Source organism: Rhynchophorus ferrugineus, unplaced genomic scaffold (assembly GCF_030347505.1).
Source record: "Rhynchophorus ferrugineus isolate W39M unplaced genomic scaffold, kcgeb_rfMv2 rfM6, whole genome shotgun sequence".
Lineage (NCBI taxonomy): Eukaryota > Metazoa > Arthropoda > Insecta > Coleoptera > Curculionidae > Rhynchophorus > Rhynchophorus ferrugineus.
This window is the reverse complement of record NW_027472585.1, coordinates 42,542,126-42,559,695: the sequence shown is the minus strand read 5'-3', so window position 1 is coordinate 42,559,695 and position 17,570 is coordinate 42,542,126. Positions and strand designations below refer to the sequence as shown.

The 17,570-nt window shown below is 31.0% G+C and overlaps 1 protein-coding gene across 13 annotated transcripts in view; it reads left to right on the top strand.

Moving 5' to 3' along the window:
* MEP-1 (zinc finger protein MEP-1) overlaps positions 1-17,570 on the top strand; it is a 40,370-nt gene that overhangs the window by 9,381 nt on the left and 13,419 nt on the right. For 5 of the 13 annotated variants that reach the window (XM_076406806.1, XM_076406800.1, XM_076406805.1 and 2 more), the window contains exons 1-2: positions 16,620-16,907; positions 17,492-17,564. In XM_076406806.1, the coding sequence (XP_076262921.1) occupies positions 17,510-17,564 (55 nt within the window). In that variant the 5' untranslated portion in view covers positions 16,620-16,907; positions 17,492-17,509. Of the gene's footprint in view, positions 1-16,616; positions 17,048-17,491; positions 17,565-17,570 lie in introns of those variants that run through there. The other 8 variants (XM_076406804.1, XM_076406801.1, XM_076406809.1 and 5 more) reach the window with 5 other exon arrangements.

The window sequence follows — 17,570 nt, the reverse complement described above, 5'->3', positions numbered from 1 at the left end:
ATTTACGGATTCTATCTCGAAATAGCGTTGTATCTTTGGAGGCTATCGACGAATCGACCCATTTTTTGCTGTATTCATAAGAAGTGAAGTTGTGCTGAGAAAAATTATGACTTAGGTGTCGGAACAAATAGTGATTAGAAGGAACAAGGTCTTGAGAATACAGCGGGTGGGGTAGTACATCCCTTTTTAATGTTTCCTAGTATGTTTTCAGTCGTTTTGCAAGATGTTGTCGAACGATGTCATGCTGAAGTATGACATTGTTGTGTCTTTGCTCGTATTCCTACAGTTTTTCGCGCTGTGTTCGGCTCAGATCAGCTTGGTTTCAATTCATACGGCCCAAAATATTCAAGGATCATTCTCATGTTCTTCAAGCGATTGATAATGGTTCTTGTGTTACTCTTAACAATTCTGCACATTCTTCGTGCGTTTTACACGGATCATCATCGGGTAATGTCTTCAAATTCTCGCCTGTCAAATGTTTTTGGCTCTCCAAAGCGCTCTTTGTCTTCGGTGTCAAAATTCATGTTGTCATCAGTTTCAAAAACGTCTAAACCAGTATTCACGTGATGAAATCGATGGAATATTGTTGCTGCAAACTTTATACAGCATTTGATGGTCTTCAGCTGTCATTTTTCTTCCTACAGATGCTATTTACTCGCTACAAATTCAGACATTTTCAACGTGTTAAATGTTACGAATCACTTATGAAAATCTAATTTAATCTCAAAATAGAAACATTATTTACATATCTGGTCTTTTATACAAGTACCGATACAAATTACAGCGCCCTCTACTCATTCTTCTTCTTATTTTCTACACTGGCTCTTGTATCGATATAAATCGTATATTTAACATTAAAAACAATTTTTGTACACATTTCGAGGAAATGTCACATACTGAAAAGTGAAGCCTGTTAGTGAGACTTCAGCATGAAGTTAATTACAAATGTACCTGTTTTAGTTAATACACCATAACACCATCTGTTGTAATTCCTTTGAAACAAATTAATTTATAGGCCTGATTTATATATATATATATATATATATATATATATATATATATATATATATATATATATATATATATATATATATATATATATATATATATATACTCGCTACAAATTCAGACATTTTCAACGTGTTAAATGTTACGAATCAATTATGAAAATCTAATTTAATCTCAAAATAGAAACTTTATTTACATATCTGGTCTTTTATACAAGTATCGATACAAATTACAGCGCCCTCTACTCATTCTTCTTCTTCTTTTCTACACTGGCTCTTGTATCGATATAAATCGTATATTTAACATTAAAAACAATTTTTGTACACATTTCGACGAAATGTCACATACTGAAAAGTGAAGCCTGTTAGTGAGACTTCAGCATGAAGTTAATTACAAATGTACCTGTTTGAGTTAATACACCATAACACCATCTATTGTAATTCCTTTGAAACAAATTAATTTATAGGCCTGATATATATATATCAGTATTCACGTGATGAAATCGATGAAGTATTGTGCTGTAAACTTTATACAGCATTTGATGGCCTTCAGCTGTCATTTTTCTTCCTACAGATGCTATTTACTCGCTACAAATTCAGACATTTTCAACGTGTTAAATGTTACGAATCACTTATGAAAATCTAATTTAATCTCAAAATAGAAACTTTATTTACATATCTGGTCTTTTATACAAGTATCGATACAAATTACAGCGCCCTCTGTCCACTCTTCTTCTTCTTTCCTACACTGGCTCTTATATCGATATAAATCGTATATTTAACATTAAAAACAATTTTTGTACACATTTCGACGAAATGTCACATACTGAAAAGTGAAGCCTGTTAGTGAGACTTCAGCATGAAGTTAATTACAGATGTACCTGTTTGAGTTAATACACCCTAACACCATCTATATATATATATATATATATATATATATATATATATATATATATATATATATATATATATATATATATATATATATATATATATATATACTCGCTACAAATTCAGACATTTTCAACGTGTTAAATGTTACGAATCACTTATGAAAATTTAATTTAATCTCAAAATAGAAACTTTATTTACATATCTGGTCTTTTATACAAGTATCGATACAAATTACAGCGCCCTCTACTCATTCTTCTTCTTTTCTACACTGGCTCTTGTATCGATATAAATCGTATATTTAACATTAAAAACAATTTTTGTACACATTTCGACGAAATGTCACATACTGAAAAGTGAAGCCTGTTAGTGGGACTTCAGCATGAAGTTAATTACAAATGTACCTGTTTGTGTTAATACACCATAACACCATCTGTTGTAATTCCTTTGAAACAAATTAATTTATAGGCTATAAATATATATAATTGTTAAAAGTTCTTAATATTATTTAAATTTTGACACACTTATGTAATGCCCCTTTTGTGTATTATAATATATTCCGGCGTAGCGAATATTTTTGTGTACGCTAATGATTTACGGTTCAAAATTAAATATTTATTGATTTTTGTTTCTGTCACGTGACACTTTCTGCCATCCAAGCCGTAGTATAAATAATATGTACAGTGATCGTTTCGACACTATTAGTCGCACCAGGCGTCGTCCCGCGCATGCGCCACGTGGGAACTTTGTCGGAAAAAACTTGGCCAGTACCGCATTCAGAATTTGTTATGAACGTTTGTTTATGGATTATGTAAAATACACGACGGACTGAATGTTCTCTGGTTATTAGTATTTAGGGAGTAATTTTGTATTAACACATTTATTTTAGCGTAAATCTTGTTCTTTTCTTAGATTCCATGTTAGGGATGACGAAGAATATCGACATATCGATTTTTTGAAAAAAATATCGATATTTTCTTGACCGATAAAGCGATATTTTCGATATTACATTTTCAAAAAGAATTAATTACATATTTTAAACATTATTACAACCTTCTAGTTATTCCTGATAAACCTTTAAAATTGGTACTTAATTTTAAATCTACTTTTTTAAATATTTAGAAGATATCGATTTTTTTTGGGCCAATGTATCAATTTTTTGTTCTTAATAATATCAATATATCTTCTGTAAAATATCGATATTTTTCTTGGCGGTCTCAGTCTATTCCATGTATCGACCTTCATTTTTCTGCATTTCAGTATCAGACTGCTGGTTGTTGGTGTCGAATAATAATACCCTTATTGGCAAAATTGAATTTTATTTTTAACCAAGTAATTTTTTTTTAATTTTGCATATTTCATTATAACATAATTTCTTCAAACAAGCTTCACAGAACTAGTAGGCCATAAAATATATATTTTTGGTAATATTACTGTTCATATAAAATAATTTTTCACTATTGCGGTTTTATTTTTATGTGATGATCTCCAATTAATTAAAGAATGACTTTGTTTTCCATTAATACGTCATTAAGTACATTCAGAAATATTTAAAAATTATTAAAATAAACGTTCTAGCCATTAAAAGAGTATCTAAAAATGTTATTTAATGAATATATAGTACGTGATTGATAAGAAAATTGACATTAATAACGTTTTATATCCGAATAAATTCATTTTTCTTTCCGTCCTTTTTTTATTTCCAAGTTGGTTTCATTCAAAAATAAAGAAAGAAGGAAAATGTGACATCTTATAGACAGTTTGTGTTTATATAATAAATATACAAACCTTTCACATTCGTGCCTTAAAAAGAGACTGTGTTAAAGTTTACACAAAATGTATTTTTAAATAATTTCATGATGTAGTTGATATAGTTTAAAAAGCTTATTGCTCCAAAATGCTTAATATAACTGCCACCAATATCATGGAAGGTGGAAATGCTACCAATTACCATGAGGAACCACCGATTATAATTTTCTTGTTAATTTGCAGACTCATTCTTCTGACCATTAATTACTTGATGATGATATTTCTAATATAATTTCTAGAGTATAATTTCATGATGTAGTTGATATCGTTTAAAAAGCTTATTGCTCCAATATGCTTAAAATAACTGCCACCAATATCATGGAAGGTGGAAATGCTACCAATTACCATGAGGAACCACCGATTATAATTTTCTTGTTAATTTGCAGACTCATTCTTCTGACCATGAATTTCTTGATGATGATATTTCTAATTATTTCTTACCACCTAACCTTATTTCAAGTCATTGTTTTTCTGGTAAAAAACTGTTATTCACAGGTTCTACAACCAAAGAATTCGATCCAAAGCATTTAATAGAAACATTTAGTAGACTTAGGATTAATTTTAATCTAATTCTAGTAACTCTAATCCTGATAATGTTCTTAAAAATTGGTTAGTACTTCAATTGGCCATAGATCATAGAAGTGTGATTCAATTGTGATTCATCTACGCCAAATGAAAGTGAATAAAACCCAACAAACACAAGAACTTATTTGTTTTCGGACAAGTGCTGAAGACCTACCAAGAAAGGGAATTTCACTAAGTGGACCAATTTGACATTCGGACTAAGACATATCTCAGCTACTTGGAGGATGACCACCATTTTGTAATATCTAATGGAAATTTTAAAAAAATCCTGAAAAAAAACACAAAAACCAATTACATAAGCCAAAAAAATTAAAAATTATTTAAATTAAAGAAATATATAATTGTAAAAAGAAATTTTTAAATTAATCTTTTCCAGAAAAAAATAATAGATAATGAAAATTTTTAATATTTTATTAATATAAAGTAGCTATATCGATCTAACGTAAATTCTAGAACAGGATTGCTATACTTTATGCCGAAAAATACAAGTAAAATAAGTTCTAAAGTTCATATATTCGAATTTTAAAGCAAATCATAATGTTTCATAGTTTATATAATGTCATGGTATACATGATTTTTATATACAAATATATACATATTTTTAATATTCTTGTCATAGAAATGAAGATAAATTATTCAAGTTACTAATTCCTGCATATTACGTGTTATCTTTTTGTTTATAAGGGCTTTGAAACTAGAGTAAGTATATGTAGCATTTTTGGCATTGCTTAATATTGATTAATAATATTTTCAATCGTTAAAAACTTTTCTCACCACCTGGTGTCATCTTGACTCACAAGACCCTTCATCTTATCATGAGTTTCAGATATCTTTCAGATCGTTAATACTTCTCGAAGATATATAGTTTATTCTAGAAACTCTTGTATTGATTTTCTTGACGTATCTCCACAATTCAATGGCAAGGGAAACATTTTATATGATAAATCGGATTTACTCTCGATATTTTTTAAATTTATTAATTTATTATTTACGATTTTTTGCTACAGTGACTTAAAACCAAGTAGTTGTTCAGAATCATTACTGAGAGAAATGTCTCTAAGATGTTTAGCAAACTCGATTTTGAGAAAGAAATAAGTCACTGGGGGCAAGGTTAAGGGAATATGACGGACATGTCGATATTATTTATTATTAAAATATTATGTAAAGATTGCTTTCAGTCAATAATTATCAATATTTTTATCAGTTTTTATCTTTAGTTAGTTCCCGACCATCTTATAAACGTATAATACGCTACAGCATATTTCTAGTTATATTTTCTTTACTTGCCATTTTATCATTTGAATAATCAATAACTTTCTATGATTTCTAAGTCTCTATGTGCTTCATAATAACTCCGTAGGGTAGCAATTTCTCTGGATTGTTTAGTATGACTTCGATAATATTTTTAATTAGCTTATTTTGATTGTTTATTCCTAACTGCACTTGCAAATATTTCCCTCTTTTTTGGCTCTTGACTGAATGTTGAATATGTTAGTCACTATTTTATTTTAAAGCAATTAAAAAAAAACACCAATATGAAAATGTTTCATATTACACCTGGTATAAAATAACAGTACGTCAATATAAAACTATTCTGAAGATATTAATGGACAATACTTGACATCATATGGGACGTGAGACGTAGTATATAAACCGCTTATAATTGTTAACAGATCAAACATATATTCTTATATTTTACATACCGGGGTTTTAGTTCTGCGATCAGCAACGGACAATCCAATCTTATCATCCCAGTTCTAATTACAGTTGAGTAATTTTGATTCTTAATAATAATTGAATCATTATTCTCATAAATAAGGTACTATGATTTAATTAGTTAGACAAATGCTTATTCTGATTATACGAACATAACTAGGCACTGGGAAATACGTTGTTAATTATTGTAAATCAAGAAGTTAATATTGATAAGCTAGTGAAATTGAAACAAATGCAAAGCCTTAATATGCTTTTAACATAGAATACATGAAATATAATACCATTTATTTGATAGAGTATTTAATTTTAAAGAATTGATATGAACAATTTTCGGTTTTTAAAAACAAGTTCTAGTTAGATGGAATGATTGTGATAATATGGAACAATATATAGCTTTAACCATATGTGTTCGGGCATTTTTGCTTCACTGTCCAATTTTGTTTATAACAGTTGGCTATATATTTTCAGCAGGTGTTAACATCTCTGAAGACAATATAGCATACTGATATGTCCATTTTTAAATCTTGCAAACCACTTATTGAAATTAACAAATATAAAATATTTTCCTCAGAACTTAAACAAACTGGACTGGATCTCGTTGAATATTTGTGGGGATATAAGTTGATGTTACTTCTTCATGAACCAGTTGTCAAATTTGGTTTCAACGATTTAGTAGAGGCAATGACTCTGCTTTTTCCTATCTTCTGATACATTTATTCCAGATTGATTTCCATATTCTCTCGTCCTACATCCTCTATGTGCAGTAAGTGTCCCTGTCATTATTCCCCCCTGTCATTATTAAGGTTTTTTCTGATATTTTGATATTTCCTTTTTATTAATAATAAAAGTATAAAATCGTGGTTTTCCAATTGTGGCTGGAAATTAATCCATGTCTTGTCTTGTCTTCTATACAGATGTTCAGGCCTGTTATTTCCTATTTCATTTCATCATATTTTTGTTCCCTGTATATATAAGTTATAATGAATATATTTTTATTATATTTGAGTGTCCCTATAACATTTTTTATAGAAACGTACATAATAAAATGTTATTATTCACCAGAAAAATGATCGTATTTCATTTAGTGCTCGTATTAACCATAAAATTTCTCGTGGAATGGAAAAATCATTGAGATTGTTGGGGTAAAAGCAAATGGCAAAATACTTGTGATGCCCCTATTGTGTCCGTTAATCTTCAAGCATGCGCAGTGCAGCGATTCTTGGACTATTATCGAACATAGGATGGCTGGGAAATGTGGTTTAAGGCAATTTTTAAACTACTGTTTTTGACAATTTTGTTTTTCTCAATTTTGACTTGTGAAAACGTTCAAACATTTTAATCTTGAAGTATTAATGTAATTTTGTTGATGTTTTATGAAATATTTTCTTACGCTGATCGAAAAATAGTTAGATAGCTCGAAATGTCTAAAAAAAATTATTTTGGTGATGATGACTCAGAATAACTGTTATTGATGGGTATGAATTGTTTAAGGAAGACCCAGAACGGGTGAAGGAATATTTATGTCAATTATTATCATCATCATTAATATGTTGATCTTTTAAAACTTAAAAAATTGGTCAAGCTTTTCACAAGAAATATAATTGGGGTGTCATACGTTGGTGGAGCTTCATTCATCGTAAAAGTGTCTGAAGCTATTAATGGAATTTTATTTAATAATTTATTTTACCCATTCTACGAATACTTGTCATATATTATTATTATTATCTTGCTTATCGTGTCCTATCTATATCTTTCAAATATAATTTGAAACAACAAAATATTTGATTTTGTTTAAATCTATTTTGTGTTTTATGTCGTATTTTGCGTCATTCAGAATTATACAATTCAATACTTCTTGAGGAATATTGGACTTGCCTCAAGATATTTTATCTCTTGGTAAGGAAAATATAATTTTAACATCATTCTTATATTATTCAAAAGATCAAGGTCTTGAAGTTGTCGATGTTTGTTCTTTATAACATATATTTTCTGGAAAAACTCTACAAATTATACCACAAGCTAATATAAGACTGTTGCTTGATTGATGAACTAGTACAGTTGCTTGATTTTGAATCTGATCTGCTTTGCTTCTTGTCTAACATGATGTGTACTTACTCAATGAAGACATAAAATATTCTAGATACAAAAATAGTCTCATAGTGTCTCTGAAAATGCTTTTTACTACAGAAAAGCAAAAAATTCAACGTAGGCCCAAATTGTATGGGGTTTATGGTCTATAGTCTTGAGTAGATCCAATATTTATGACGTTAAAAGTAAATTCCAGCCTTTTTAAGCCATTTACATAACAATTAACAATGCATATTTTAATATTGCGACTTACCATTTGTAATTCATTAGTGAAGCCAATCGACATCGAGTTATTTTGGCACAATGCGCTAAATAGGTCACAATGGTGACAAAGAAGATGATGCTAAGAGCTTAATAAGATGGGCAATTCCCGCAATAAGTGAGGGAGATAGGTTAGGAATTTCTGAAGCTTCCACCGTATTGATCTAACCTTACTCCATCCGACTGATATTTATGTCCATTCCAAATATTTGTTTCAGTCTCTTGACAAAACTTTCTTAATGGTGTTAAAGATGACTTCAACAGTGACAGTATTCAAAATTATACAAATTAATTCGAGACCATTACCATTCTATTTTTTAAATTTTTTATCATTGTCATCACTTTGATTTCAATTTCTTTTCAGCTTTCTTACGCTATAAAATGTTGTCAAATGAAGTTCGAATAACAAATGCGCCTCTGCTAAAATAGAATTGAATCAAAACGTCAACCTGCGGTCGGAATAAACAAAAAAGCATCGCGGCTATCTTCGGTATCATTATACTTGATGCAGCGAAATATCTAGATCATTAGAGAGTTAGTTATTGGGTAATCCGAAGAAAAAAACTGCATTCGCCCAAAAGATCGCGCCTTAGCGGAGATACAGAGTAAAATAAGGTAATGGCTGCGACCTAATTCCGAATATTTGGACACCGAAATTTGTTTTGGACGCAACGAAGGTCTAGGGTACATACGTATTATATTTTTATATTGATATCGCCGGTTGTTTTATTTTACTAACCGACTTCAAAAAAGGAGGAGGTTCTACGTTCGACTGTATATATTTTTTAAATATATCTTCGCCGATTTCTCCTTCAATTATGGATCGATTTTCAAAATTATTTTTTTGTTCGAAAGAGTGTACTTCCGAGATGGTTCCATTGGAACCAAATCGGGATTTGATGGCGGGATCCAGGAAAATTGAGGGGAAACCTCAAATTTCAAAGGCATGCACAACATTCTCACATAATTTTTTATGTAAAATAATCAGATATTTGGGTATAATATTATTACTGAACTGATGTGGTGAAAAATCGGAAGTTTTTCAGTGTAAAAGTCATTTAGTTTACTTTTTAAGCACTAACTATCGCAGGCATCTTCTATGGTGTAATGGTTAGAGTGTTCAGCTCACATGCGGAGGTCGTGGGTTCGATTCCCGACTGAGGTAACAACTTTTTGTTGTTCAAATCACCCAGACTAGGTAGAGAACTCTGGGGCCTGAAGCGTTCCTTATTTTCAATCATTGTTTCTTTATCATATTTTCACCATAAATAAAAGAAGGTCTCCTCCTCAAAAAATGCCAGTTTGAAGAAGGTTCGTCTGTATCATCGAAATTTCTAGAACCAAAACGAGCACAACTAATTCTGACACTGGCATAAAAATTTACATATAAATCATCAGATCACTGACATCCATTCTAATCTGGGAATGTGCAATAATCATCTAGTTATTCTAATAGAAAACACTGAGGGATAGTGTTAAAATATCTTGAGATACTTTCTATAGTCCTTCCAAAATAATAGTACACTGACGTCATAAAAATGTATCACAAGGTCACAATGTGGCCTCCTCAACTTTGACGTTTAGTTTATTTTGGCTTTGACATATAACAAATTCTAGCGTGAATAAAATAATGAAACACAAAATAATGTTATCGAATATAATTTATTTTAACATTATAGTACATCTAATGCATATATTATCGACGAACTTGTAGCTTGTAGGTTAGAAAGATTGTGCTCTTTTCCTCACCACCTATAAGGTAGAGTTCTAGGCTCATTCTTTTATGTAGTGGTATCCCCTGTAGGCCTAATCCACATAATTAACAATTTCATATCCAAGTATATATTTTACTTTGCAACCGAAGGTGTAATTGCAGACAATGCTTTTATATGGACGCTTCATTTGAGTTAAACAAATTATCAATTGTGTTTGATAACATCCAGAGCAAACCATCTAATTGTATCGTTAAATGATTACATCAATTGCTGGATCAATGTAGCGGGGAAATAAGAAAAAACGACTTCGAATACAAAAGAGAAAAAATTTGTTTCATCAAGATAATGCATCGTATCCTAAGTCGGTGAAAATGATATTTGTGAATCGACCTGACTTCAAGTGACTTCAGACTCTTATGGCGCTCAAAAAGATGGCACATGGAAGAAAATTTGACTCTAATAATTGAATATAGATAAATCGTTCTATAAAAGTTATAGGAGTGTTATAATAACAAATGTCCCACGATACTTGAATTTGAACAAATCTTCGGTCGAATTACCTGGACCTGGAGATATGAAACACCTTTTTGGAGCTATAATAATTTCTTCCACAAGTTTTATGACATTAAATGGTGGTTTGTGAGGTCCTCGGGTTGGTTTTAGTAATAAAAGATACTGAATAAAGCAAGCGAACTTCCCTCAGACCTCCCATTTATATCATTCAATTGCGATTGGAAAGTAGGTAGTTGACTTTTTCTTACGAATAGAAATAACCTAATGAAAAAAACCCACCTTCTTGGCAATAAAAGGGTGGGTTCAATATAATGGCGCCAGGTTGCTGTTTGGGTCGCTAGGAATGGTCGATTTCTATTATAAAAGTTGATGGAAAGAGCTATACCCTAAGTAAACTAGTTTTTTTTTAATTATGTTACAAATTTAGATCAATACAAATATGTGTACATTAATAGTGTATATCTAATGTAAACAGGAAAAAAAGATATTTGTATAGTTGGACATTTGGCAGACAAGCACAGCTTTTTTACTGAATAGCTCTTTTTAATATAGTTTTAATGTATAACCGCATAAGTTCATTTTACCATAGACACTGTACTGCAGAGCAACTGTATTGTCAAATATTTTTTATTCCAAAATTTTTATCGTTTAATACTATAAACTCTTTTATGAAGCCTTAATATGGTTAATAGCATTCTAAATATAAATGTGGGGTAACTGTGTGATGTTTATGGTGGTTGATGCTTAAGTAAACGCCAGCATTGGTGTAGAGTGTTAAAGGTGACGTTGCCCTAGATGAAATTCGATGTTGAGGCTTACTTCATCTCACAACATTTCTACAGAACTAAACACACATATTGTAAAACCTCCGAAAACCTTTATTGAAATGCTCGAATGGGATATCTCCTGCACCATAATAACAGGTCAATTGGAAAATCCCCGGTCTACAATAATAAAACACATTTTTTGGCAAAATTAGTTTTTTTTATTCAACATAATTCCCTTCAAGGGTGATACACTGATTATAACGACCCTGCAACTTTTCGTTACCATTTTTGTATTATGATTTGTCCTTTGCTTCAAAATAGACCTCAGTTTCTGCTGCGATCACCTCTTCATTCGACGAAAATTTCTTTCCAGCGAGCATTCTTTTGAGATCTGAGAACAGGAAATAGTCGCTGGGGGCCAGATCTGGAGAATACGGTGGATGAGGAAGCAATTCGTATCCCAACTCATGGATTTTTGACATGGTGCATTGTCTTGGTGAAGCAGCACTTTCTTTTTCAGTTGTATATTAGGAAGTACCCAAACAACCCAAACTTTGACATAACCACAAAAAGGTGTCTTTTTAGACATTAAATTAAATAGTTATCAAGAAAATTATCTTTATTAATCTTAATTATCCTTCAAAATTAATTCACATATAATTGTTCTAACAATGTCGCATTGTAAAGAAATTCATAAAGTGTTTATTTTTATTGTATCGACATAATAACAAAGGCTGAGTTATAAATATAACTTGTTAAAAATTATTATAGATAATAGTCCTATATATTTTAATAAAACACCATCTTTTTTTCAAATTTATACAAAAATAACAATGACACTAGCCTAGACAAGTTAAATAGCATGTAGTCTAATTTAAATTAATCAATTTAATCTAATTTACTCAATCAGAACTGGTACTATTAACAGAAATGAAGAATCTTGAATTGCTTATTTTAATTCTAAATATTTTTTTTATTATTTTTTTTAAATATATATTTTAAAGTCCTTTTACCAACGAGTGTTTATCTGGACTGGACCTAGGGTTTAACGTGGGCTCCGAATCACGGTCCTCGCCGTTAAGCCTACCGAGTGGCGAGTGACCAACTTGGAAATTATCCCAGAAGATATCCGATCTTACCCAGCTTGGTTACTGGCGTGACTGTGATCATTTTCCTTGTCGGATTTTGTGCTCTTGCCTAAGGACAATCACAAATATTCGATCCAGCAGAATTCGAACCAAACAGTGTCTAAATGAAGTGGCAAAATAAAAACATTCTAAAATTATCAATCGAAATAATCTTGTTCAAAGCTTATCTGGTGTTTCGTTGATACTGAACGCTTTGTTTTGTTTTGACTTGTATATTTTCTTCATCTAAATAATTTTTTAAAAGCTGAAACCATGGAGAATTTTAAATAAAACGGGACATATACAAAAAAAAACTGAGTTGGCTATAAACCACGTTTTCAGATATCGAAAAATATTGCCTTGTTGCCAGATTGAGAAAAAAATCAGGTGCCCAATTTTATCGGGTACTCAAATCTTGAAATAGTGATTGAATTTTGGTTATATACCGCATGTCCAAACTAGCGTGTCAAGGTTATTATGCCACGTGACGTATATGCAGTATCAGTTCACGCACTGCATCAGTGTTTGCTTAGACAACAACTGATTTCGAACAATCTTTACGAAATTCGTGGTGCGTATAGTGGGGATATCATCAATAAGCGCCAAAAGCTCAATTATTTTCTTGGATTTAATTATGTTGCCTTCATTAACGCCAATGATTAGGAGTTATTAAAACAACTCATCAAAAGTGTCCATGCTTTGATTTTATTTTTAGATTTCTTTTATTATTATTTTCCCTATTGACAAGAAGATCTTATGATAGAAAAATGGAAAAATTATTAAAAATTGTCATTATCACTTTAGTAAGTTATCTCTTGTTAATCAAATTGAATGGTATAATAGATTTTAGTATACAAGTTACTACAAAAAGCACAAATGGGATAATGGAACACAACGAAATATTCATAGCCACTTATTCAAGTTAAAGGCTTAGACTTTTCAGTACCACTACTAAGATTATGTTTTAATTCTTACCGTATTTTCATTTGAATAGGAATTCATTGAGAAGAAGTAGTACAAATTATGTTCAATCAACATGTTGTTCCAACATTTTTTCTAACATAGCTATATATTGTTGATGAAACAATGTTGATGTGTAGCTACACATTTATCCAAAGCCGTTGTCATGCAAGGATGTGACTGAACATGTTACCGACTGTTGCTGGCCTTTTTTGACTACATAGAGTGTAGGTTCATTCTAAAATTCGCTACTACCATTTCCTCGAGTATTAACATTTTTTTCATTTTTAAATTGTCTGTCCGCATGTCGCAGGATCTGCGAAATTAACATTCTGACATTATGGATTCAATAATCTTGAAATTGCTACCCAAAATTCTCCAATATAGTTGTTATTTCTGTCATAAAAACTTTTTTAAGAGGACACCAATGTGGCTTGGAACACTGAAAAAGATATTTTTCTTTGTTCTTTACGATAAATAAATATTCAAACTAATTTTTCTTAAAATTTTCATCAAAAATGTGAACCTAGTTTTCTGAAATTGTTTCATGACATTAAAAAATTCAGTTTAATCACTGGAATGGTTCAAGGAGAGACCTAAACTACTTTACCCCCCTTTGGTCCTAATCGATGGATTACGAAAATATTCTGCAAACCTTGTGAATGTTCTCCTAAACTTTTAGTTAAAAATTAACTGTATTCAAAACAAAGACTAACTTTTTAATCAAGGTACTTTACTTCAGGAGTGATCCGTTCTATCCAGTGTTCCTCTAATATTTTTTTTTATTTTCCTTAGAACAATTGGCTTCTTTAATATCAAAGTAGGCTTCAGCTTCGCCGGTAACATCTTTCTCTGGAGCATACTAAAGGTCTACAAAGTTTCCAATAGCTAGATTTGGAACCAATTTTTACATTTTAGGTTGGCATAACTTGTGTCTCTAAAACTAAACTAAATAAAGTTTTGACGTGTCGTCCGAAGGTTAGGATTATTAGGTTAAGTTTGGGAAGGTCATATATATTTTTAATAACACATAATAATAAGAATTGATAACTTTTTTTATGAAATCTATATTAAATTCTGGGAATCCAATAATTTCAATACGTAAATTACCAGGGAATCCAATAATTTCATTATCTATTTCAGAAAATTAATGGATCATTCATTTGTTTTTTTTTTAATATAAACAAAACCTTATATACATCCAAAATTATTCCAATTCGAATAATTTTATAACTGAGTTTTAAACAGTATATATATTTATAATAATATATATACTTTAAATATATATATTTTAAATAATAATCAATATAAATAAGTAAAGATCTATACAGTGTCCAATGTAAAAATTACAACAGACAATCTATTTTTTGAGGATGCAATGATGTCTGATAATACTCTTAAGATTCATTTTTACTCAAAATTGAGCAATTCTGACTGTTACATAACGGGCTATCCAAAAAGAGCAAGATATTTACCAAAAACTCTGTAAATATCAAATTAGTGTATGGCTTCCACCGTCTATCAATTCACGTTTAGCCCTATTCTTCTCTGTTAAGCAAATAAAAATATTAATATGAGAGAAAAAGTCCAATAAAATTACACAAAGCAAGTCCGAAATTAATTTCTTGTCAAAGTAATAATAATAAACAATTCAATTCCTTTTTAACTGTCTAAAAAGTAATAAAAATGAACCAATTAGAACAACCAAATGCTGTATACTATTAGTTAGGCAAGAAAATAATTTAGGTTTTTTTGGCAAAATCAACCCTACCAACCAAATGATGTGTAACAAATGTTTAATTAACTCTCACCCCAATTAATTACTGTATTTCAATGAATATACTATGTTTAAAACTAAAATGCAATTAAGCTTCTCTTTGCCAGTGTTTATTTGGGACGCTTTAATTGACTGCAATGTTAAAGTTCACGAAATCCTCCATGTCTCAGGATGAGGCGAGGTCTGCGATTTTACGGCTTCATAAATGTACAATCAGCTTATTATTAGCAATTTAATAATTTTATTATGTGTGATTTTGTTTGAATTAAAATGACCCGAAAAAACGGTAACCAATAATAAAGAATAATAGATAATAGATTGTATACTTAACTAAAATGTAAAATAAATAAACTATAAATGTAAGGGTTGCATACACATCGTTTTGCATTGTTCCCTATAATTGAAAGATGAATGACACTTGAATGAAAATTATACATGCAACTACTTATACAGTGTGCATAATGCTCTTTTCGATAAAATAGTTAAGTGGACGCTGGCCTCTATCGAATCTGTTTTCAATGTAATAATATGAAATAATTAAACACGTAATTAATTAATGTAAGCGAATTGGCGGTAAAGATTGAGTGGGAATTAAAATGTAAAAATTACATCATTGCCAAAAATACCGGCAGACAGAAAACCTGAAAAATCGATCGGTTTCTTAGATCAATAATTATCTTTTTGAGGAAGACAATGCGATCAGGACAAGAGGGGTAACATTGTCCCCAACGGCCGGTTGATGTGTTTTAAACAAAATTTGAAAGTTGCATGATCGACATGAGCCATGGCAGACGTTGGGAAAAATTTATTAGAAATAGCGTCAGCATGAACAAAATGAGGTTCGGACCAAACCATTCTCGACGAGCTGAGGGTCGGCCGCTTGTTCAGCTCCCGAGTTTTTTCGCCTTGGGTGCGGTATAGCATCATAAAGTGATGATTTCGAAAATTGCGCATTTCTTTTACCCCTCGAAAAAAAATTACCACGGAAGAGGTTTTTTTGGTACTGTCCCCCCGTATTCCGTAAATGATTCCCCGGTCCATTGATACTATTTCGTATTTTTCATATTAGCTTTCATTATTAACTTTGTTATATACAAAAAAATATTTATTTACATATTTAAGGGGGGCTTAATATTTTCCCGAAATATTTGATGCCTTTTTAATTGTCGTCAATAAAATAACCAACGTTCTTTTTGATCTTATCCATAAAGTTTCGCGTTACTTTTCTCAATTTATATACAAATCAATAATAATTTTAGTCTATCAACTTTATTATAAATTTTCTGTCCATTGCTTACGTAATGAAAAAATTTCAAGACATCGCTATATGATAGGAGCGAGGAGAGAGAGGCGACGTCACTATTTGGTCACGTGACGTACCGTTAGACGCCATATTGGCAGTTTAGTGCGTTGCCAGGGGTTAGCGCCGTGGCTGTGATTCTCTTTCCACTATTTCCTGCCAAAATACTAGTGTTTCCATAACAGAAATTTCGATTTGGTTATGTGAGAAGCGTCTTTTCGAAGAGATTGACTGCATGACGTTTTGAATAACGCGGGTCGTCAACGATTTGTTCGGCTATTTACGATTGTTCGGGATTACCTCGCGATTGGACGTGCAGATGTTTTGTGTTTCTTTTCAGTGATATCTCATGTGCCGTGGCGGGAATTCAAATATTCGAAACGATTTGACGGTAAATATGTGTGAATCTTAAGATAGAACAGCCCTTCGGATCCTATTTTGGGGCCCTAGTGGTGTAAATTGGCGAAACAGGGTCGGGTTTTCCGTCCAGTGGCGTCGACTCAGCACTGGGGATTTTGTTATCATTTTCAAGTAAACACAGTGGTGGGGTATCGATATTTTAGCTCACGGGTACTCTCTACCCGCCGGTTTAATATATCTAAAGAAAAAGTCTCTGCTGATAGGTATCTTAAATGGTCTTATGTTAAAATATTTTGTTTACTTTTCATTTTTGAGGTTAACTGAATAGTAGTGCATTTATTTTATTGATAATAATGATAGTGCAATTTTAGGGCATTATCAGATAGTCACAAAAGCTGTCTTTTGAATCCAAATTCGATTATAATGACTCAAATATTACATTATCAATAGGTGTTTTGCAAGCAAACTCTAATAACAGCATAAACAAACTTAAAATGTTACATTTCTATTTTTATGGAGCAAATTGCTTCTGTTATTTCTAGATAATGATAATTATAAGACCGAAAGTTATTGATGACTATAAAATTTCTGATCAGATATCTATCCATTTTTTAGATCTGACATCAATAGGTCATGGCAGAAGTAGCAGAAATGGGGGAAGTTGATGATGTTCATTCAAATGAAGAAGGTTAAA